Consider the following 25788-nt stretch of genomic DNA (forward strand, 5'->3'; position numbering starts at 1 on the left):
GATTGGCTCCAGCAGACCCCCGTGACCATGTGTTCGGATTCAGTGGGTTGGAATATGGATGGATGGATGGATATTGTGGTGGTGGAGGTGCTTAAAAGCACAATATATCAAAAAGAAAAGAAGTTAAAATATTTCTGGTGCTTTTACATGGTGGCTTGGATGTTTGTCTGTGGGGTTTGAGGAGCGATAGCGCCCTCTAGTGTCACAATACACCCAAACGTGTTCAAGAAGTAAAATCTTTGTTGTCCAGTGTTTCTTGTTTTATGACATTTGGGGGTTTGTCTAGGATCACTCAAGGATGGGATGAGTGTAGAAATAGTAGCAAACCTGACAGAAAGCCTGCCGCTGTGTGATGCCCTCTCAATTGCAGGAGAAGTCACACATCTGCTTTCTCACTTCGGTGGTAGAGGCTCCCCTTTAGCACAGCTAGCTGAGAAGACTGCTCTGTAATCAAGCAGCCTGTGTTCGCATCCCACATTGCACAACTGTTCTGGCGATATTCAGCGAAAGCATTTATGTTCATTGAACAAGTCGTCTCCCATAAATCCAGTCGCCTAACATGATCCACCCCACACCAACTAGTCTGCAACTTGCTCTCATTTTGCCTTTAGTCATAGGGGCATGCTCTGTGTGCGTGAGAGCCAACAACCAATGAATGCTCATCCAAGAAGTATAATGCATTTAATCTAGCGATGAGAAATAAGGAACACTGTGGGGGTTTTATATCTCACAGACAGAAGAGAAGCTTGTCTGTCTGATATCTCGAACAAAAATAAAAGACAAAATTGCAGCTGCACTCACCGTAGCTGTTAAACCCTCACACAACACGAGGCAAGCATGACTGCACTAGGAGATCGGCACTCAGAGAGCAAATGTTACGTGGGAAGCAATTTTCAGCCATTTAAATTGACACAGTCCAGCAACGCCATCGGGAACTGTGGTCAGCCAGCCTCACAAACCTCACGATGTATTGTGATGCTGGATAAGCCAAGAGGGGGAGCTGCGTGTGAGTAAATTCCTAAGTTACGTACTTCACTGCATTTACACAGCTAGACCTTTGAGTAGGCTGGCAGGAAAGGAGCAAAAGTTCAAACGTTTGCTTGGCTGTGGCTTTATTGCTCTTCCACATATAGCTTGTCTTATTTAAAAGTCCTTTTATTGTACTTCTCACTCATTCCACCAAATTAAATAGCATAACTTAATGAACTGCAGTCCTTACCACCCACTCTGTGACCCTGAAGAAGTCAGTTGATGTGACACAACTATGTGTTCACAATGGAGGAGTAAACACACTAAGGATGATTTGCTTTGAATAAAACAATTACCTCAGTAAATGAATGTACAATGCACTTTATGCCTGGCATGTGCATAATGGGGGGAAATGTAGTTATTCAAACTGTAAGAAGCTTCTTTACAGGGCAGTAAACCTGTGTTTTCTACCATACACCCTCCTCAGAGGGACCTCCATTCATTCTCAGATCTGCTTAATCCAGTTTGAGGTGACAGAGATGAGAGTCTATACTGGCAACACTGGGTGAAAAGCAGGATCAAAACCATCCAGTCCATCACAGGATACAGTCAGTTACCAACTTGCATTCACTCATTCAGGAGCCATTTAGAGTTGATGGCTAATCCAACATAATTAAACTTGGCATCCATTTAATCATAGATATCTACTTATTCAATTTAAGGTCACAAGGAGCTGAGACTAGTCAAGCAGCATCAGATTCAATGAAGGAACCAGACCTAGACAGGCGTTAAGACTCTCAAAGGACACACTCACTCACACTTGGCCATCTTATTACCTAAACAAACGTTCTGATGTGACAGAAAAATCCACAGAAACACATGGAGAGCCTGCAACCTTCACGTTGACAGCATCTGGGCCTGGGGTAAAACCCAGAACTCTGCTGTGTTACCCCCAAAAAACATGAATGTTTAAATAATAGGGCCTGACAGCTTATATGCCTTATGTATTCACAATGCATATATTTAGTTGCTACGTAAAATTGTGTTCTAAAGTGAATAATTCTTTAGAAATTAAAAAAAAAATGTAAGTTCATAAAATTTATAACAGAATTGAGTGGTAATGGAGTCGACACATGAAAACAAAAGCATTAAAACTTTCCAAATATGTCCAAAAGTGTTACAAAGTATTAATCCACGTCTTGAGATTGCACACATATTGCAAAATAATTTATCCATGTAGTTTTAAGAAGGAAAAAAAAAAATAAAAAGCAAACCACTGTTTTGAGATTCAGCCATTTTGAAAAGCAGTGTGTTTCATTTCACTGTTCGTCTTCCTATATCCCCCAATGGTGTGCTTTAATTCAGAGTATACTTTTCAGCCCAAAAAGTCCTTTAAAAGCACTATTCGGTGTTGATACCCACATGTAAATTGCTGTCTCCATTCTGTAGTCAACTAGATAATGATCACTTTAAAAAGTCACACTTATGACCACTCACAGTCTTTCACTATACAGAACATTATTTTGTTATTTCACATGGTTACTGCCTACTGTGGTTCAGAATCATTGTTATTGAGCATATGCATATCAAGTGACAAGAACTGAACAGACGATATAGGAATTTGAAGTTTAGAAAGTTTAGTACAGATGTTTTAGCATAGGCAGTGTGGTAGCGCAAAGCTGTCATTCCTGCCTCACGGTGCAAGGAGTTTGCATGTTCTCACTATGTATTTATAGATTAGTTGGTATCAGTGATTGCCATCTTCACAGCAAGAGTGACTCAGAATGTCCTAGAAAATTCAATAATTGGTTTGTGGAGCTTCCATCCGTTTCATGGTAGTTTCACTCTATGGCACTCTATGCCTTTCTCAGTATTTTTTTAAGCACACATGCACAACATGACATGAAAAGTGTGTAATGTTGAGTGTTGATTGGCCATGTAAACTTAGTATCAACGTGCTTTGGTAATTTTAAAAAAATACCATACAGTTTAATCAGCTAAATTCAGATGTTCTGTCATATGAATAGTACAAAGTAAAATGAAACTCTTATGTGCGCTCTTCACCACTACACTACCACTCCGTATGAACAGCCCTACATGAGCTATGGAAAATAACAACATAAAATGAAATACGTGAAAAGCATCCTATAATTTGAGCATGATCTGTCTGTTGTTTTAAGCAGAGGCAGAACATAACCGTTGACAAAACAGAATTGCAAAGACAAAACTTTGGAAATTTGACGAATGAGGGTAAATGTCAAAATTCCACCTATGATGCCCGCTACGAGCAGACAAGCGAACAGGAAACATATCCTTATCTCAAGGAAAAAGCACCAAGAGTCTGTGATAAAATGTATTACAGTAATCCCTCCTCCATCGCGGGGGTTGCATTCCAGAGCCACTCGCGAAATAAGAAAATCTGCGAAGTAGAAACCATATGTTTATATGGTTATTTTTATATTGTCATGCTTGGGTCATAGATTTGCGCAGAAACACAGGAGGTTGTAGAGAGACAGGAACGTTATTCAAACACTGCAAACAAACATTTGTCTCTTTTTCAAAAGTTTAAACTGTGCTCCATGACAAGACAGAGATGACAGTTCCGTCTCACAATTAAAAGAATGCAAATATATCTTCCTGTTCAAATGAGTTTGCGTCAGGAGCAGATGTTAGAGAGATAAAGAAAAGCAAACAAATCAATAGGGCTGTTTGGCTTTTAAGTATGCGAACCACCGCAGCACAAAGCTGTTGAAGGCGGCAGCTCACACCCCCTCCGTCAGGAGCAGGGGGAGAGAGAGAGACAGATAAAAACAAAGTCAAAAATCAATACGTGCCCTTTGAGCTTTGAAGTATGCGAAGCACCGTGCAGCATGTCGCTTCAGAATGCAGCTTGCACAGAAGGTAGCAACGTGAAGATAATCTTTCAGCATTTTTAGACGAGCGTCCGTATTGTCTAGGTTTGCGAAAAGCCCCCCTGCTCAATCCCCCTACGTCAGGATCAGAGAAACTCAGCGCAAGAGACACAGAGAAAAGTAAGTTGGGTAGCTTCTCAGCCATCTGCCAATAGCGTCCCATGTATGAAATCAACTGGGCAAACCAACTGAGGAAGCATGTACCAGAAATTAAAAGATCCATTGTCCGCAGAAATCCGCGAACCAGCAAAAAATCCGCGATATATATTTAAATATGCTTACATATAAAATCCGCGATGGAGTGAAGCCGCGAAAGGCGAAGCGCGATATAGTGTGGGATTACTGTATTTCCAGTTTACTTTTGTTGTCACAAGCACGCCTCTGAAATGTGGAAGGCACACATTCGTAAATCAAAACCTTTGCTGCTTTAAAGTTGACATATCCGTTAAGTTTTAAGGCTGTTGTTTTCATGATGAGACCTCAGTACCCTTTTCCCCCATTATAAAATCTAAGAGAAGGCTAGTTATTTTTTTTATAAAAAAATGCTTTACTTTAGAATACAATTTCCTGTAGCAAATCTACTCTCTATAGATAAAATCCTAAGCCTAAAAGTGCAACGATTTTATGTGACGTTTGTACAGTGTGTCACATTTTTTGTCACGCTTAAAATTGGGCTTATTTTAAAACCTACACATATATGTTTGGTATCATTCTTTTCAGAACTTATCGAACCTTAATGTGATGTTGTTAGATTTTCAGATTCTTATTCTGTTTTTTAAATTATAAACTAAAAAGATATCAAGAACTCACGTCCCATGAGACAAGACTTTGTGCCAAGAGATTTAACCACGCCTGGGGATGGAAATAAAAGACAAAGAGTAAGACAGCTTCTGTACAGGCTTTTAAATGTTGTTTAATGTTTTAAATGTTGCGTGAGATGCAGATCACGCGGCACGGCAGCAGCTGATCGAGCAAAGAGGAGGTAAAAAAATAAATATTTATTTCCCATTGTATCACAGTTTAAGAGGGGATTTCGGAGGAGTGACCGCATCTTCTTGGGGTGCATTCAGTCCCCCTCTTCACAACACGAGCGGCAGAGACATGAAGTGGCTGGTGTGTAGCGCAGACTGGGGGGGTTGGCGAGCAAAGCAAGCAGGGGGGAACCCCTTAGTTAACATATAAAATGACTGTGAAGAAATAACTTTGACTTGAAAAACATTGAACTTATCCTTTATTGTGTGTCCCCATCACTGTCATTCTCTTAACAAAGTGTCTCCCATGCATATCAAAGTCTATACGCAGATCACCGCTTTAATTACTGACACTTTCTCCAGATTAAAACAACTTTCCTGCTGGTTGTGCCCAAATAGGGATATTTAATTTTGGATGCCAGGAGGGACAATGAGTGGCACTTAGAAAAAAATGGACATTATTCTGTTAATGACAAATTGGACTTTGACGCTACATCGGGCAGGAATCTTGGGTGTACAGTACACAATTTATTTACATGCACAATAACTCAGTGACCAGCCCTTGCAATTCACTAACACCTCTCCACAATGGCACAGTGGCTAGCCTTTTGACATCATGGCACCATACTCTTAATACTCTTAGGGTCACAATCTCATTGGAGTTTCTCTGCACATTCTCTCTGTATCTGTGTGAATTTTCAAAAGGCTCTCTTTCTTACTCTGATATCCCAAAAAATGTACAGAGTAAGGGGACTGGCAACTAACCTGGCACTGTCTGGGCATATAAAGAGTGTTCCTACATGGACGATGTATTTGCAGGGTAGGTTTCCACTTTGAGCTGTTGTTTGGGTAGATTTTTTTTCTTCCTGCTACCATTAATTTGAATAAGGGATCAGAAAATGATTGCATGGCCTAACTCCCAAATATACTAAGCTGTCATGAGTATAACATACAATTCCTGACCACAAGAGTACCACCTCACATCACAAACAGGTCCATTTTTGCATCCTCTTCTCCCTGGACAGTTGGTGTTGCACATTTAGTTTGAAAGACAGTTTTAGCGGATGAGTGTTTCTCCTGATTGTGGAATTCTTTTGGATTAAGTGGCAGAAAGACTGCAGTATGTGCCTATCCTGAACCCAAATCACCAAGTTCAAACACCAGATATTTTTCTGCTATGAAGACTATCACAATCATATAAACAAGCTGTTCGGTAAGGTCATACTAAGGTGTCTGGGAGATGCCACACAAGGTTTTTGATGGATTCTTTGCGTTGCACGTCTGTGTCTACTGACCCTGATGAGGTGTGGATACATAATCCCTTTAACTAAACACTTAGAGCTGTAATCTCAAATTTGAATTTATTGCTTTACAGTTAGAATGCAGCCCTTAAGCATATTAGGCATTGGCTTCCAGCATTTATCCAGAAAGTTAGGAATAATAACTCTCAGTTGTTGTTCACGACTTTCCCCTGAATTGCACTATGAGAGTGGAAAGAGCTGAAAACTTTAAAGATTATCATCAAACCTTGTTGTTAGTGACTTACAGTACATCCACTTCTTTGCAGGTGGTGGCAGCTGGCCTTTCCTTATGGAAGACGTGGAATGTGCAGTATACAAATGTTAAGAGCTGATAGAATATTGAACTGAAATATTTCAAGCTCAAACAGAAATATTCATCTTTTATGCTGGGAGACACAATCCAATCTGTTTTTTCGACCACAGTCAACACATCAAATGGTTGTTAAATTGGTAGTGACAGTGATTAAATATGAAATATCTTGAAACTTAATTCATACTGTAGATAAATCTGTTTGCACCATATCATTCAGTTTCTTTATTGTATTGAGAGATATTATGGAAAAGATGATGTACAAAAAGCTGATGAACTGACAATCTCTTCTGTTTGTGGATCTGAAAGCTGAGATCCACTCTGCCAAGCTTATCTCTGTGCCAGTGAATGAGCGGTTGCTATTACTTCAAGAAGGGAACTCTTTCTCTTGACAGACAGAGTAATACTTTTCCCTATTAAGCTTGAAAAAGCTGAGAAAAGAAAAGCTCACCACGAACAAAGGACCACATCACAAAGACAAAGAGTCCACTCCAAAGCACTTGAACCCACAGTCACAACAACAGCAACAACCCCACACAACATCTGCCATCACTCTAAAGACTTTGTATCGTAAAACTGTTTATCTGTGCCAAGATAAATTAGAACCCCAGCAAACAGCCAGCCTTGTGTGTGTTATATGTTTGTCTGTCTTATCTGTCTTGCATCGTCTTCTATGCTAATATACATTCACCGGCCACTTTATTAGGTACACCTTGCTAGTACTGGGTTGGACCCCCTTTTGCAATCAGAACTGCTGTAATTCTTTGTGGCGTAGCTTCAACAACATGCTGGAAACATTCGTTAGGGATTTTGGTCCATTATTTACATGATAGCATCATGCAGTTGCTGTAGATTTGTCAGCTGCACATCCATGGTGCAAATCTCCTGCTGCACGACATCCCAAAAGTGTTCTACTGGATTGAGATCTGGTGACTGTGGAGGCCATTTGAGTACAGTGAACTCATTGTCATGTTCAAGAAACCAGTTTGAGATGGTTTGGGCTTTGTGACATGGCGCGTTATCCTGCTGGAAGTAGCCATCACAAGATGGGTACACTGTGGTCATAAAGGGATGGACATGGTCAGCAACAATATGCAGGTAGAGTGTGGCATTTAAACAATGCTCAGTTGGTACTGAGGGGCTCAAAGGGTGCCAAGAAAATATCTCCCATATCATTATACCACCACCACCAGCCTGAACCGTTGATACAAGGGAGGATGGATCCATGCTTTCATTTGTTGATGTCAAATTCTGACCCGACCATCTGAATGTCACAGCAGAAATCAAGAATCATCAGACCAGGCAACATTATGGTCGTCTGCAGACCTAGGTTGTAATGAGCATTTTTTTGACTTACTGTTACCTTTCTATCAGCTTGAACCAGCCTGGCTATTTTACGCAGACCTCTGGCACCACAAGGCACTTTCAACTTGAGAATTGCAACTCTCTAGATATTTTCCCTTTTACAGACCATTCTCTGTAAACAATTGAGATTGCATTGTGTGAAAATCACAGTAGATCGGCAGTTTTTAAATTACTCCGACCAGCCAGTCTAACACCAACAACCATGCCAATTAAATCACCTTTCTACCCCATTCTGATGCTCGGTTTGAACTTCAGCAGGTTGTTTGGACTACATGCCCAAATGTATTGAGTTGCTGCCATGTGATTGGCTGATGAGAAGTAAGCTGACCAGGTGTACCTAATAAAGTGGCTGGTGAGTGTATATATGCAGTTATCATGTTTCTATGATCCTTGTGTTTAGCAATAAATTGCATTAGTCTATTTCTTAAAACAATTTACTGTGATATAAGTCTTAACAGCTGGAGACAGCCCTTCTATGACAGAGAATGGCAAGGAGAATAAAGCAGGAGCCTTACCAAATTATTTAACCAATTACCGGCACTGATGAAGAAAAAAAAACAGAAAATTAAAATTCTCTGATCTTTTTACAGTGTCTCGGGCTACTCACCTTGTGAAAAATTACACAGGTTTATTAGAGAAGACAAAGTATTAGTCAGTGGCATTTGGGACACAACTAGTATAGTAAACATCGAGCCGCCACACAAAGACAGAAATTGTATATCACAGCTAGACAAAATAGTAGGATTAAAAAAAAGGACAAAACTTCCTACTTCAGTCAACCTCTGAAGATATTTTCAAGTGCTGTGAATTACCTGGAAAGAGCATACTATTCTGTAGGTCTACAGATTATAACAAAGTTAACCCTATTAAAAATAGGCCCCAACTTGTCTGTCTGGAATTCAATCATTTAGGCAGGTAATTTAAATTCTTGTGATCTGTATCTGTTACAAATGTCTTGGTTGCTAATATCTTACTTTTGCCCTGTAGGGATTAATTTATTTGAAAAGAAGTCACATGAATGGACAATGCCAGTATCAGGTGCCCTTTGTGATAATGAAAAACTAATATAGTACAGGGTGAGCCAAAAAGAAGTACCAGATTTCAAACGTTTATTCTACAAAAACGTTACAGAATAAAATAAATTTAATTATGACACAAGACAGGGTATACAAAACAGATTTTGTTTCACTGTATTTTAAAGATTGCTCCCCCCTACAATGCCAAATTCTGCAATAGCGCACCAAACTGTAACACGTTCAACTGTGCAGGGGTCTCTGATGAAGTTCACGAGGGTTGGTTTCAGCCCAATAGTGAAAGTTTTGCTTATTTATGCAACCATCCAAATGGAAATGTGCCTCGTCACTGCATATGACGATGGCATCTCGATGAACGGTTTGCAGAATGTTCGCGCACAACTCTACGGCTCTCCCAGTGAGTTCCTGCACTACCATCATTTTGTATGGATGGAAATTAAGATCCTCATGCAAAATACTCCTCAAAAACATGTTGGAAATGCCTAAGGCAGAAGCATATTGTGCGCTGAACCTCTAGGAGACTGCAAAATAGATACCATTACAGCTTGGATGTTTTCAGGCATTTGTACAGTCTGAGTACGGCCTGGAGATTTTCTGTTCAATGTTTTACCTGTCTGTCTCAATTTAACCAACTACTGAAGAATTGTTTTTTCCGATTTGGGACGTCACCATTAGGAGGAATGCTGAAGTGCGTTCGGAAGGCGCGTTGCGTAGTGATGATGGAATTGTTGTTTTTGAAGAACGTTTCAACAGCAAAAGCATGGCGTAAACTGGACCAAGGCATGTTGCCGACTTAAAACTTCAAGGGATTGCCTATCAAAGGACCCCCCACCCCAACCCACTTGGCTGCCTTCACCTTGCGCAATGACCTTGAGAAATGAGAAATGTGCTACTTCATTTTGGCTCACCCTACTAACAGGAGGTTGTGGTAGATATTTGAGGTATCCACCTTAACCTCAAATTACAAAAACAAATTCAGTTGATGTAAAATATGAGCTGACATGAAGTGTTTTTCTTAAAAGATCAAAAGAGTGTTGAGCTTTGGGAGTCCAGATAAATTTACAATCCATTTCTTAGCTAAAGTAGTTATAGGCAAAACCACCGAGTTAAAATTTTTAAAAGAAAAAATTGTAGAAATTTGACAAAAAGGACCTTAAGCTTTAATTGCATTGGTACGGGAGTTAATAAATTAAAGGTAATAATTTGAGAATGCTACAGATCTTCAGAGTCATTTGACACTTTTTTGGGGGTTTTCAGTCCAAAATGGCTGCTACCTTATTTTTTTTTTCATATGTAAACCTGTATGTGAAATTTTGTACCGAAGGAAATCATCGATGATTTACAAATTTCACACTTTTCTAATTTCATATGGAATGTGTGGGTTTAAAGACTCTTCTGTATTCATTCAAGAAACCCATGCAGTGGTTTAATCCTTAGAGAATCTTAAAGGGTGGGGAATCTGATGCTCTTCATTAGAACCACCACCAGCTTGGGGTAGATTCCCTATTATGTTATCTGTTCTTTGGTGTAAACTGTTAAATTCTTCCAGTAATTGTTGAAAAGATGAAATAATATTAGGCCTGTAATTTCCCACTCACAACTTCACTCAGAAGATACTTAATATCTTTAAATACTTGTTTCATCTCAGGATCACTCATTTTAAAGATCAAAGTTTCTTTAGTGCCAAATGTTAGAATTTAGTAGCTCTCTAGCACAAGTAACAAGGACCAGTAGATGAAGAAAGAGTCAGCAAAGAAGTGGGGGGTCAAAACCAAAAAGGGAGGGGGAATACTGTGACAAAGTCCAATATGGAAAAGTCAAAAATAGCAAAGCTCAAAAACAATGAATGAAACAAAAATGAAAATAAAATCATGTTTTACAGTCTCAGGAGTGATAATAATCTGACTTTATGTCTGTACTGATAGTGCAAGCAGAAAGCAGTTTCACATGTGGCATGTGATGTCCGATGTCCTGCTAAGCAACCCTGCGTCATATACAGTGGACCCTTGACTTACGAACTCAATTCATTCGCGAAGGCTGATTGTAACTCAAGTTGGTTGTAAGTCAAGACTATTTTTCCCATAATATAATGGAAATATCCATAATGCATTCCGAACCTCCCACAGCAACACTTACTTAACCATTTCATAATAAAAAAGGGTTGTATAATGTGCATAATTTACAAAAAACACCAATAATTTTTCTAATGTACTAACCAAAAAGTTATAAAAACTGCCTAGCCTACCAGAAACAACAATTTCATACTGTACTCACCATTTAAGTGGACATCTTTGGCTTGCAGGAAGGGAGGAGAAGGAGAATGAAATGGAATGTGGTTATTGTTTGGAAGGAGAGCCCCCTTCCATAAGAACATCAGGACTCTGGCTCTCTGGTGGCATTTCTCTCCTTGGGAGAGGCTTTAGCCCATTAGGTCCTGCTTCTGGCTCACCAGGTCTCAACCTTTTCTGAAATAAAAACTGGTCTAAGGTTGTCTGTTTCGGTCTTTTCTTCAACACAGTTCTGTAGTATGACATGACATTGTCATTAAGCAAGTTAATGCAACGATTTTCTCTGTCTGGGTGGGTCTTCTCTACAAATGTTTGTAGCTCTGTCCATTTTTTCAGGATGTCCTTTATTTCAGAAGAGGAAATTTGATGCAGATTGTTGATCCTCTCCCTCCTCTTCAGAAAGCTCTTCAGCTGCCATTCTCTGTTGCTCAGCCAGAAGTTGCTGAAGTTCCTCTGTAGACAATTCCTCTGAATGTTCCTCCACCAGTTCCTCAACATGAGAGCAAAAGCCATTTCTATGTGTTATCATTTCAAAGTGGTGTACGTAATTTTCGGCAGCCCTTTTATCAGCACTGCCTGCTTCACCATGCCTAACTACGCTATGAATCCCAGTTCTCGCTTTAAAATTGTGAAACCACCCCTTACTGGCACGAAATGTTTCACCACTATCACTTGTTGATGGCTTATCCTTTAACAGATCTGCATTTATAGCCCTAGCTTTTTCACAAATTATAGACTCAGATAGGCTATCACCTGCCATCTGCCTTTTGTTTATCCACACTAATAATAGCTTTTCTACATCGTCTAACACTGTTGATCGTGACTTACTAATTTGAGTAACACCTTTAGCAACACTAGCTTCCTTCTACAAATCTTTTCTTTGTAAAATTGTCGAGATGGTGGATTTCGACATGCTGTACATATTAGCGAGATTGGTCACACGAACACCACTCTCATATTTCCACATAATTTCCTTCTTCGTTTCGATTGTGATTGATTTCTTTACCTTTGTTACCTTCTCGTCCTTCCTTAGCTTCTTTTCTAGCTTTTTTTTGGGGCCATTTTGATAGCAATTATCAAAATAAATTATATAAATCACTGCACTGACCAAAATTATGTCCACAAACACACGTATCTGGGCTCTGACTGGCGCTTACGAACGCTCTCGGCTGTTTGTTTACAATTGCACAAGTGGATACACGTGGCCGCATTCGGGTCATAACTCAAGACGTTGGTCATAATTCAAAACAAAAATTTTAGTTGTAAACCAAGTTGTTTGCATGTCAGGCCGGTCGTATATCGAGGGTCGACTGTATAGCAAACAATGGCCTGTCTAGAATAAAAACCAAAATCATAGCATGGCAAGATGTGTTTTAAAAATAGTATCTTCAAAAATGAAATAAATTAGATAACCAACATGACCAAAACAGCACCCAAAGTTATATACATTATTTTAGAGGCCAAGGAAAAGATGAAGAAAATAAAATAAAGTTCAGATCATGACAATGCCAAGAAGGTCTTGTTGGTTGTCATTGAATTGCTTTCTCTAACTTTGGTTCAGCTGGGAGTAGAGAACTTAACTTGGGACACAAGAATCAGGCATCGACACAAAATTTACAAGGAAAGCAGCCGACGAATTATGCAATAGTCACATTCAGTATTGAATTATTATATATATGCAGTATACCAGGTATTCTCAAGTGAAACATTCATGTGTCCATTTTATATACAGTCTATATAACAGGATAGGCTAGAACTACAGTAGAAAAGTGCATGCCTTATCTACTGTTTGCACGTCTACAGAGAGCATTAACTCTGCTTCATTGGTTCTTTCTTTTTCAATGACAGTATTTCCAAGTTTGACTCTACTGAGCTTGCTGGTCAGGTGTCCCTACACTCCCTCAGTGCTCAGTTTCAGTACTTCCTGAAGTTCATTGGTTGATAAAACAGAATGGGACCATTGAGTGTGTAAGTGGCAACAACAGAACCCCATCTTTTACTTCTTTTAATATCTATATAACACTCTTCATGTAACAGTTTTATGCTGCTTGTAAAATGTATTACTTGTGACTTGTAATGGTCAGCTTCCTAACAAAGAAAACAATTAATGCTCTCAGATCAAACCTTGCTGCCATCCAATATGCCTCCTTATCTTTCAAGGGCACGCACCACATGAAGGCCATACAGCTGATGTCCTTTGATGCAGTCTTTCTCAACTTGTTCCTTTATGCTGTGAGGGTTGTTATTCATATAATAAATCAACATGTCTCCTAATGAACTATGACAACGTTATGTTTTTATGGCACTCACTGAAAGCATAAGACTAAGTGGTACAGAGAATGGCAATGAATCTGGTGTGACTTATTTTATTTTTATGACCTCTATACCTTCACATCATGAGCAGTTATGTAAGCCATTTCTAGGTGCTATTCATGTAATGGCTTGTATTGGGCAATCATCATTTTGAAATGCTCTTTGTGTAACCTAATGTGTCCTGTTAGGTGGCTGGTTAAATTAGTAGCATGGATTGGGAGGTAATCCATTATAGAAAGAGGACCTCCTTTGAAACCCCTTTAATCAACTACATTACTAAATGTCAATATGACATGTCTGACATGAATGTGAGTGTTTATAATGAAGAGGATCCAGCACCACGTCTGACATGACCTAGGTCAACGACATTCCTTGCTGGATGGGACAACTGTGTGTCAGCTTCTGCCCTCTTAGTCAAGATGTTGATCTGCTTCTCTCCAGCTTGAATATGTATGCATATGATTATATATATGTATATGTATGTGTTGTCACAGGTGGCTGGGTGTGGTCAGCAATCAGCTGCCTATTTAAAGGTCCGCCTCCCAACAATCAAGGCTGGAGTCGGGTGAGGAGCTGGACGAGGTCGGTGAGAGAAGGGGGCGAAGAGAGGCCCTGTGTGTGAGAAGAGTTTGGGAAGAAGAGAGATGGCTAATGAGAGCTGGGACTGTGGGGAGTAGCGTTGGTGCACTTATTGACTTTGTAAATAATAGTATGTATAATAAACGTGTGGTGATGGACTTAGACGTGTCTGCCTGCCTGTGTCCGGGTCGCCCTATTTCACAGTGTGTATATATATATATTGTGGCGAATGGCTGGGGCCCTTGTCTGGCCGGGACACCTCCACACTGGGTGGACCAGGGGAGCAAGCATGGGATCCATGGGCACTGCCAGGGGATGCTGCAGCAACTGCTGAGCCCTCATGGGCAGTTCTTCCGCCACACCTTGAAGTGCTGCTGGAAGTATGTCATCAAACACCTGGAGCACTTCGGGGTGCCTTATATAAGGGGCCAGCAGACACTACACAGGGAGCCAGACTTGGGAGGAGGAAGTGTGGTATAGTGGGCCCACAACTGAGAATAAAAGGCCAGTTTTAAATAATCGGCGCACCTGCAGCTTATAGAGAGGGCATGGTAGTGTGGCCGAAGCGGTTTTAGGACGCGACATGTTGCGGGCGTTTCCTCGCTTATGTGCACAGGTGAGGAATCATCCCCATCCATAATTGATGCTGGGAGCTGCTAATCCCCACACCTGGGCCACATCCCCATTATGTACTGTATATTAGGAGCGTGAGTGCAGAGGGGGGGGGAGAAAAAAAAAAGATTGAAAGAAAAGAACGGAGGTTAAAGGAGGAAGAAAGGAAGGCTGGAAGTGAAGAAGCTGGTGCGTGAGTGAGTGGGCGAGCGAGTGAGGGCCAGCTCATTATAAGAAGGACAGGCAGCTGGGAGAAGTGAGCCCTAGCGGGGTGTTTGGCCGGCACCCGGGGGCAGATTGATTGAGTCACTCTTGCAGAGTGCTTGTGAGGAGCAGGAGTGAACAGAAGGCAGTTGGCTCATCTCATAAGGCCGAGGAAGGCAGCAGGAGTCAGATTTGGGATCGGAACCCCAGTGTGAGCACCCTGGCCGTCGGGGGAACCCAAGTCTCTGTCTGGGTAGTGGTGCCATATGGAGACAGAGGACGGAAGGCAACCGGACGTGGAGAAGGTCAGATGCAGTAGCATCATCATTCCCTTTTAGCTTTTATGGTACCAAGGCTACAACTTGCCCACCTTCATTCTCTGAACATGCAGCACATGAACTGATAGAGCTTCGTTTTGGAAATAGCAGCCTTCGCACATGGCAGGTGATTACTCTGTCCACAAAGATGTAGAAATTCTTATTGGTTAGCCTCCTATTTCCCAATAGTGTTGTTCACCTCACCTGCATTCCTCTGAAGTGGAAAACATGTTTCCTGTCATACATACTGTTGAAGCGCATAAATTTACGAACTGGAATCCTGCAAACTCGCTTCACTAGAAGCACTTGTGTAATTTAAAATACCCCCTGCAATTCCCTAAGGCACTCAAGTAAAGCAGAAGTTGACACCAGAAAAAAAATTCATGAACAGACAGCTAGGCCATTAGACTTTGTAATAAACACCAAAGGAGGTATCATGGATTTGATAGATTTATACTGAGCTGGAATGGCCAGAAAATGAGAATAAAAAGGGAGTCGGATTCTTAGCCAGGAAGCAGTCATAAAAATGAAACCCGAAAGTCAGTAACCCATAATATAAAACTTTTAGTTTAAAGGAATTGAGAAAGAGGTCTTTATAGAAGTGGCTTATAGCTTCCACTAAACTAATGAAAGGAGTTTTAGAATGAAGAGAATCCAAATCATTGGTCCAAAACCCTGGCTACTCCAAGTTGAGACATGAGATCATAATTAATGGCATGATGACCACATGACAGGTGACAGGTATCACTACAAATTACATGGCTGTGCCCAAACTGAAAAACAGTCCTAACAGTGGCAACAAATACAAAACTGTGAAATAAGTGATATGATGACATCACCATCAAACTGATAAAAATAACTAGCAATATAATAAATAAATCAAATCTGCACAAGACTTCTTCTGGAAGTTAAAAACTCAAACTCACAGTGGACGTTACAGCAAGTAGACATGTCATGGCCATGGTTCCCCCAACACAGATTAGTAAAGAGCCCAGATGATACTGCAGAACAATTGTTTGCTGGAATTCAGAAGTGTACGTATTCAAATCACAGCATCAAGTGATGCACAGCAGAATTGTGTATTACATGTAAATCAAAAGAGACGGAACGTTATGTGGCAGAGTAAAAAAAACTAAAGTACAAGAGGGGACATGTCTCAGCCTATGACTACAGTTAGATATGTCTGACAGATTTTAAAAATAAACTTTCATCACTTTTGGTGGAGATAAATTTTAAAGATGGTGAAGGAAAACAAAATCACTACAAAAGCAAGAACAGAATGAAGATAACAACCAGGTCGTGCTTTTAATGTTTGTCTGCCTACACTCTCAATAAGTACGGTTTTGTATTAATACCCCAGATTTGTGTTTCATTTCTTGACTTTCAGCAAGAACCTTTCACGGATATGTGGTTCATTTTTTTTCTGGTTACATTATACGATCATATTTTAAGATTAGATTTTAATAACATAGTTACATTATAGATTGTTTTTACTTACTATATCCTCTACATTTTTCAAAGTTCTGTATCTGGTCTTTTAAGAAAAAAGTTTGGACTCCTTCTTCTTTACAGGATGTGGCCCTGGACTGCCATTGCTCACTTATCCACCCGTGTACCTGCAGCATAACATAAAGAACAGCAGCATGCAAGAAACCACACAGCACTGAGATTGTCTTTACGCATCTGTATACTTTTCTAAATATAAAACCAGTCATGCTCACACTGCTGCATTTTCAAGTCTCACTTTTGTTTTATTTAGCCTTAGCCTCCCTTTCAGTTCTAAGGTCTTATCATGTGCATTAAACCAATAAAAATGCTGACTGACTAACATGATGGAGGAAAACCAAAGCAGCCAGAAGAGATACGAGTCAGTATTCCAACAAAGGAAACCATAATAGTAGAAAAAGGAATTTTGTTTATTATAAATTTGGAGGCACATTATTGATTGCGTAAACTTCTTTTAGTCTGGCTCAATTTAATATTCTTACCTTTAAATTTTCTTCAGTAATTTATTTTCTTTCTCTGTCGGCTGCTTTTACTATTACAATGACAAAAATAAGCAGGTAATGAAAATGGATGGATGGTTGTCTTCATGTCTTCTTGTACTCGCTTGACCTTGGAACTGCAAACATTTTTCAAGTTATTTTAGGAACTGAGAAACATTTTATAATCCAAAATCATCTAATCAAGTCAACATTGTTTTGTAACCTAAAACAAAATGGGTGAGTTTATAGTAACCAGTATTAAGAGATACAAATCCAAATCAAGCCAGCCTATTGTCTAATAAAACAGGTTCCTCCAGAGCACTTAACTAGAAATGTCCCATAGAATGTGTATGGATGTTTCAGCAGCTAAGGTTGCACACACTTATTGGGTTTCTCCGTGAAAACTATGCTCTTGGAAATAATAAAAAAAAATACATAGAATAGTGCTCTGCACGCTTGTTCTGCTCGTCACTCCTAAAGGATATAAAATGACTTGCAGCAAAAGCAGAAAAACAGCACAGGCAGGTTAAGTGCTAATGCAAATTGAAAGGAAACAAAACCTAGAAATATAAATCAGAAAGTTGAAATTTACAACCACTTTTTTCCCCTCGTATGTTCACTATGCATTTAATATAACTGACTTACACCACAACCTACTGAGGTATGCCTGTAATGTGCCTTAGGGGTAAGAAAGCTTTGATTGAAGCACAATGCAGGAAACAGTCAGGTGCTGCCAAAGAGACAGGCTGGCAGGAAACGACAGCAAAAATTCAAAGGTTTCTCACTTTCTCTCTCTTTACTGTTTGTTGCTGCATTAATGTCATTTTATTATTCAAATAATCTGAATTCAACTGGCCCTCCTATCATCATCTCTAAATAAATCCAAAACACTCACAAATAATAACCACCATGAATAATAACAATGTCATATTTTAAAATTTATTTTCATGTAATGTTCATATATTATTACATTGTCTTAATTAGTTCAAGAAACCTTAATGTCTTCCATTAGCCGGCATTTCCTCCGAGTATTGTATGGGCACAAGAACCAACGGACCAAAAGGGTTCACCTAAAAGTACCATTCATAACACTGAACATAACGGTCATAGCAGCAGATAAGATAAAGGCAGCGTCAACAAAGAGTGGGACTTTAAATGTATCCTAAATCATGGACGGTTGCCGGCTAGAAGGTTTTTGAAAGTATTTGGTAAAACAGCCAGCTAACACGGCCATGACAACTCCCTGACCAGTTTTGTAATTGTTGAATCTTATGGAGAATTACAGTCATAAAAAGGACATCTGTATCTGTCAAAATGTCTTTGGAGGAGTTTCTGAACTCTGGAGATGTCTACTCTCTTCTCAAGGTTTTGTTCTTGTTGAGCTTTACTACTGCTCTGGGGAATACAACTCAAAGGACATAACCCAAGGTCTACCAAGAAATACTACACATTCATTACCTTCATGATTGCATATCTGTCCTTGCACACTGTTTGGAAACATAATGTATAATTACATACATAAAAAATGTACTTGAATTTTTAAATCTTCATAAAGCATATGTGTGCCATACAATCTCCACAGTTAGGAAGTGTCAGCCAAATTTTAAGGCATACATTAAGGGATTTCAGACATCAAGGTTTACTCTCGGCTAATTACATTCTGTGGAAGCCATGATTAATAAATCAGTATTGTTCTTTTAATACCTATACAATAAGGAGAATTTGGAAATGCATGCTTCGGAAGGGATGAACTGCCTAACAGTGCGTCCATTGTGCAGACAAAGTAACAGATTCTCACATTCCCTGGCAAGTGTTTTCTCCTGCTACAACAGACACAATAACAAAAAATGACTTGAAACATTAGGTCTAACGGCCTTTACAGGACAGATGGAACAGAGACATGTCTGCCAGCGAAAGGTTAACTGAAGCAGATGTGTTCAGTAAGCAACCTTTTTAGCTTATGATCACTGAGGTAAACTCACAGCTGTGTTTTGCTGTGTTCTGTGTAGGACAAGATCTGTCAGCCCTACTGATTTTGGCAGCTATCACCTTGGCATTTGAGTATCCTCTGTGCCAGTGTGCAGGCAGAGAAGAGGGGGTCAGCCAGAGCCATCTGTTAAGCCATTTCCAGAGGAGAAAACAGTTTTATCAAAGCTTACCTGCTTAACCATAACGAGAAGTGTCATAATATGGGGGGTGGGGGGGCATTAGATGCAATGGGACAAATAAAGAGTAGGAAACTAAAACAATGTGCAAATCCTTATTTCAGCCATTAATGAACAATAAAAATGACCTATCTCACACAAGCGAAAAGCACCGTGAATTTTGTCGCTTAAAAAAAAGAAGCATTTTATCACTACAATCCTGCTGGCTGATAGAACAATCCTCACACTCCTTTTTTAATTGTTGTGTCATTTTTTTACAACTTTTAAACAATGATTACTTGTTATTAGTAATTAAAAGGATTTAATGAATGTATATTTTATATAAATATGTCGTATGTCTGAAGGCTGTCTATACTGGACATTATTAAAGGTACATGTCATCCATAACTGACCAGTTTTAGCACCAACTAAATGTAGATTTATCTATTTAAGAAACAGATTCATTTTCCTACTTAAAAACAAAATAATTCCAAAAAGGTATTCTTGAATCTGGCATAGCCAGGTCACTTTGTGGCTGATCTCAAAAACCATGACATTGATCCTATTAATGTTCAATACCATTCAGCCAGCAGGTGGCAGTAATTTGATGCTTCCTTTAAAAAGGGATAAGAACAGTCTCTTGACGCAACATTGCAATTTTACAAAACAACCAAAATCAACAAAGTTTGTTGTCTTCTTTTCATGATATGCAGAATCCCAAGTCGATCTTCGCGAAGCAGGGTGCAGATAAGAGCTAAATGATTAGCGGGGGTCATCAGGAGCAGCCAACTTAGACATGTGGGGCTCCACACCCCAGATTTCCCTTGCATATTGCGCAATAGTGCGATCACTAGAGAATTTGCCAGAGCCAGCAATGTTGTGGATTACCTTCTTGGTCCACTCTTTGGTGTTCTGGTAAATGAGAAACAAAAAGGAAACAATTAATATCTGGGACGTTTTTTTAAAAAACATTTATGCAGAAGCCTAAAGATGTCCTACTGGCACCATTGGCTGTATTGTTTTAGCATTCACCACTAATATTTCAGTGAAGTAGTAAGAGATGTGTTCAAATATCAATCCATTTTGTGCATGCTAAACACAGGGATGGTGTCCATTTATTGCCATAGCATTCAATAAAAAAAGAAATCAGGACATTTGACTTCAAAGGGAATGCTTCGGCCTTTTTCATCTACTCACCTTATAAAGTGCGCTCACTGACTCCTGGCACTTGATGTATGCTTCATAATCTGCAAACACCTTAAACCTGAAGATAAGCAGAAAGTCAAGAAATCATTAACATTTGGGCAATTAGCAAAGACAAGATCACTTGTGGTCAGTCAGTGAGTCATTGTCCAACCCGCTATATCCTAACACAGGGTCACGGGGGTCTGCTGGAGCCAATCCCAGCCAACACAGGGCGCAAGGCAGGAGCAAACCCCGGGCAGGGTGCCAGCCCACCGCAGGTCACACGTGGTACCTCTCAATTTTGTTTTAGAATGTCCTTGGTTAATCAGAAATTTAGAAAAAGTTAGACAATGCATGCATGGAGTAACATTCGGGCGTGTTTGTGGACTTGGTTAACTGATATGATAGTTGAAGCATTTTATATATTTTTTACTTACTTCATTAAAGAAGTTTTAATTGTTTTGTAACAGTTAGATTCAAAATTTACAGCAATAATAGAATACAAGAATGTGTTGGCAGATTACATAAAAATATGCTTTTTAAATTATACTTTATGATATCATGCAGTTTAAATGTAGCCCTAATAGGCTTATGGTGGCTCAGTAGTTTTCATATACTGCAGAGTCCAATTCAAGGTACATAGAAATGGCATCAATTGATGTCTTATTGTTAGTTGCTCGTTGTGAAGGATCTATGACAAATTTTAATTCAACTTTCTTAAATATTCAATTTTTAAAAGGAGCATCCAAAAAGTTAAAATATGTTTAAATCCCAAGATATAAATGTTAGATGCTTCAGACCATGATGAAGAGCTGATCTGCAGCTTTACCAATACATTATAGTGTTAGAGAAATGCAGAATCATTGTAATGTGCAGATAATGCAACACGGAGGGGATTTTTAGTATAACATAAATATTGAATACGTATTTATTCACTTGACAAATTGTGCAATTTATTTCCTCTTATATTTATTTATAGATGTATGTGCAGGCTTTTCCCAGCACCTGACTAACTTGTTTTGAGGATTTGTTTTGCCGCCAGGAGTCTGACGAGTAAATGAGGAAAATGCACTAAGTATACAAGTGAAGTGAAGTAATCCTTAAATGAAGTTGCATGGAATGTTTCTTTTTTTTAAGAGACAATTTTTCACCAAATCTTTTTAATCGGAGAGTTTGAAATTTCAAAACTTTGTACACTGTGCCATAATTAAGACAGCTCAATGAAAATTGAACCTTCCCAGAAAATGTCCTTGAAAAATATGTGTGCCCAATTTCAACAATATCTGTCCTCTGGGTGGAGATGAATTGTTTTATATGGACATACAGGTTTGATTACAGTAGGTGCTTTTTTGCATTATAGGTTTTATGCATTACAGTACATACACTTTAAGAGCACACTGTACTTTCCCCAACTGCCATATACATAACTCCCTTTGTGGGTCCATGAAGGCTGTCACTCCTTACACTTTTTATACAGGGGAAGATGAATTCTCGTTTTTTTTTCCCCCCAGTATACAGTAGTTTGGCTTTGTGTTATTTGCGTGCAGATTTCCCTTCCCTAAAGTAGAGAAGGCTGAGTGATAGCGTTTCTCCCTGCACTCCATCATTTTGCAGCTGCACTGCATACCACACAGTGCATCTCCCAAAGGAAGCTACATTTAAAGGATGGATTAGGACCCTGGTTATTCCTGGTAATGCTATAAAATAAGGCTCACATTGGAATGTATTTTTAAAAAAGAACAGTTCTGTTTTTAATATAAAGATGGGAGTTTATGATAAAGATGATACAGTTTTTTATAATAACAATGAAGAACTATGTGTTTAAAGTCTTATCCTGATATCAGTTGCCCTAAAGATGATAAGTGATACATAGCTTGATGTTTAAATATGTTCTCTAAAATATCTAAATTATTTAATGAAAGATTAAACCATATCCTATACTTAGCTGTTAAGTCTTTTGTTTCCACAAATCAGATATTCTGAAGTTATAGTTTATCATATGTCTAATTTAACAATACTGTAAACTGCGGTTTTAACATCTCAGCATTAGGTACTGTAGGTACTGAAAGTGTATACATGGCAGTAAGTGTTCATTTAAATATAATGTACTAAAGTCTCAAACAAAATGACAGGTAATAAAACTCAAGTTTTCAAGTAGCTATTTCACTGCCGTAATTCTCAACAACACAATTCAAAGAATTTATAAGAACAGGAAAAATAATACAAGCTGGCTGGAGAGCCGCTCTGTGATATGTGATAACATTTCCACTTTTTACTAACTGATGGTGGGTAGACAAAGGCATTTTTAAAATGGTAGCTTAGCCTTTACTCCAACATGGTGGAAAACGCATTTGTGTGATGGCAAATATACCTCTGGTGCGCCATTGCCAAACGCCTACTTTTGTAGTTGATGAAGAAACTCGTGCCAATTCTCTTACACATACCCATAGCCCATTCAATGGGAGCACTTCACTTTGACAAAGGATTATAATGCAATAACATTGTAAACCGTTTGACTGCGGAAACTTTAGGGTGTTACTAATTTCCTCTACAGGAGTTCATCTTGCTAGAAATGCCAAATGGAATCTGATGTCAATAAAATGGCAGTTAATAATGTTAGGCTTAAAAAGTTTTGCATTAATAAAAAAAAAATGGCTATTAACAAATAATTTAGTGCAGTTTTCCAGGTGTCACACCTCCAACAGCAAAAGTTAATTATTTGCAAAATACAAAAAGCAATAAAAAAAATACAGCTTAGTCATGGACTCATATTTGCTGGATATTCGAGCAACGAATGACGACTTTGACTGTGTCCTGTTTTAGGTTAATGTATCTGGACACTTGGCATCCGTAGTAAGCACAGAACAATCTGCACAGTGGTTTAATTCTGAAATTTATTAATAAGTTACCCTAATATTTCACAATCTTGTTCCATGCTTATGGGAAAATAGTGGTACACCCTGACCAGAAATGCCACTAGTAATTGGGGTGTGTTGTCAGTAATTAATAAACCATAATTTCCACATTCAAGTTAATGATTAAGAGTATCTGGCATTTGAAATAACGTTCATAATACTTGTTGTTGCAGAATTTCCTTCACAAACCTTGCATTTCATGTTACTACGCATATGACAACACTGTCGGAAGTGTCAAGCTAATTAGCTGCTTATTTTCTTATCAAAAAATGCTGTGCTACCAGCCTGGCAACCATGCAAACATTTTTAATTTAGTGTGTGTTGGTGAACAGCTAAATGCCTCATTTAGATAGATAGATACTAAAACTGGATGTGCCATCTTTGTAGGCTGTACTGCTACCAGCCCCTCATAATTCCAGGTAAAAAGTAAAATATTTCTTAAGATAAACAAACAAAAATAAACTGCATAAAACATTGGCTAAACAGGCAAATAATACACACATAAACAGATTTATTTCATTGTAATAATAAATGTCACACAGTCTAAATCTGAGTAAATAATCCTGCAAATCATTAGACTCTAAGTAAACATAAAATCTGAAGTACTCATTTTTTAATTACCATTGGCAGAAAACTAACACTTGAGGCCATGTAATTGTGCACAAGCGCTTGCTCTTTTGTTGTATGGAAATGAAAAGAAAACTCTCTCTACCAAGTAAGCCAAAGGCATCGACTCATGACAGAAGCTAAAGTGCCTATAAAAAGTAACTCCCCCCCCCCCCCCAAAGTTTTTACACTTTATCATTATACAACATTGAGGTACAATGATTATAATTTGCCATTTTTGACACTGATCAACAGAAGAAAACCCTATAAATATGGGAAAGGTGCATCTCTCGTAATGTGCTGTGCTGTTTAGTCGGATAGCCAAAAAGATCAACGTTGGTGCCATCAGACCACAGAACCTATTTCTAGCTGACGTCAGAATCTCCCGTGTGCCTTCTGGAAAACGCTAGACAAGATGTCACGTGCATTTTTTTAATAGTGGCTTTCTCTTTAGCACACTCCCATAAAGCTGTGACTAGTAAAGCATCTGGGCAACTGTTGTTGTCTCTTCTCCATTCTGAGCCACTGTGGCTTATAACGTCTTCTTTACTTACTTTTTAACTTGGCTTACTCTTTAGTTACTTTCTTTTTGGTGGTTTCCCTCCCTAGTCTGTTAATTTGCACAATCAGTCTGTTTTTGAGGATGGCCTGTTCTAGGCAGATTTACAGATGTGCCATACTCTCTTCATTTTTTATGACTGATTTAATTCACTCCAGGGGATGCTCAGTGGCCGACTTTTTAATCCCCTTGTGATAGTGTATGTCAGGCGACAATATTGACTCACCACAAGGTGGACTGTCAGGTACATTTAGACTACAGTGAGTGGAAACCCCTTACATACAGACAGTGGTCTCCACTGAACTAATTATATGATTTCTAAAACCAACTGGAAGTACTGGTGATGGTTTAGGAGTGTCATGTTACAAGGGCTGAATGCATATCTCATCAGCTACTCAGTTTGCTTTTATTTGTAATTATTTTATTGGCGCAGTGGTGTCGCTGCTGCCTCCCTGCGTGGAGTTTGCATGTTCTCTCCGTGTCTGCGTGGGTTTCCTCCGAGTACTCCAGTTTCCTCCCATAGTCCAAAGACATGCAGGTTAGGTGCACTGGCGATCCTAAATTGTCCCTAGTGTGTGCTTGGTGCGCCCTGCCCGGGGTTTGTTTCCTGCCTTGCACCCTGTGTTGGCTGGGATTGGCTCCAGCAGACCTCCATGACCGTGTAGTTAGGATATAGCGGGTTGGATAATGGATGGATGGATGGATATTGCAGAGATCTGTTTTCGCTTTGACATTAAAAAGTCTTTTTCTGTTGATCAGTTATCAAAAGCACCTAATAAAATGGACTGTGTTTCAATGTTGTATAAGAAAAAAATGTGGAAATTTCCAAGGGGGTGAATACTTTTTATGGGTACAGCAGACATTACACAGATTTACAGGATATAGCAAATGTAGTACTGCCATCTAGTGGGTGCAAATTGAGTCATGAAATGTTCAGACCTGATGTGAAATCCCAATAGCCTGGAAACTGACACCGTTTTTGTAACATAAACAGGCACTTCATAATAAATAAAAAAAAGTCTGAAACACAAATTGAGGCCATTTTTAATGATTGTACAGAAGCTAATTCAGTTTCTGTTATGATCAATTGACAGATATCTTATAATTGTTAAATGTTAATTCCACTGGGCTATTGTTGCCTTAAATAAGAAATATTCATTCATTTATTTTCTGCAATCACATCATGCATTTGGGGTTTCAGGAGAGCTGTGGCCTAGGT

The 25788-nt window shown here is 39.1% G+C and overlaps 1 protein-coding gene across 1 annotated transcript in view; it reads right to left on the reverse strand.

Moving 5' to 3' along the window:
- Nucleotides 1-18087: 18087 nt before the first annotated feature.
- The window catches only part of LOC114652825 (glycogen phosphorylase, muscle form), a 93612-nt gene continuing 85911 nt past the window's right edge, over nt 18088-25788 (reverse strand). The window contains exons 19-20 of the mRNA XM_051919819.1: nt 20502-20568; nt 18088-20216 (exon numbers count right to left, since the gene is read on the reverse strand). Coding sequence (XP_051775779.1) covers nt 20067-20216; nt 20502-20568 — 217 coding nt within the window. The 3' untranslated portion in view covers nt 18088-20066. The remainder of the gene's footprint in view (nt 20217-20501; nt 20569-25788) is intronic.

This window comes from Erpetoichthys calabaricus, chromosome 1 (genome assembly GCF_900747795.2).
Source record: "Erpetoichthys calabaricus chromosome 1, fErpCal1.3, whole genome shotgun sequence".
In the NCBI taxonomy this organism is placed as follows: Eukaryota; Metazoa; Chordata; class Cladistia; order Polypteriformes; family Polypteridae; genus Erpetoichthys; species Erpetoichthys calabaricus.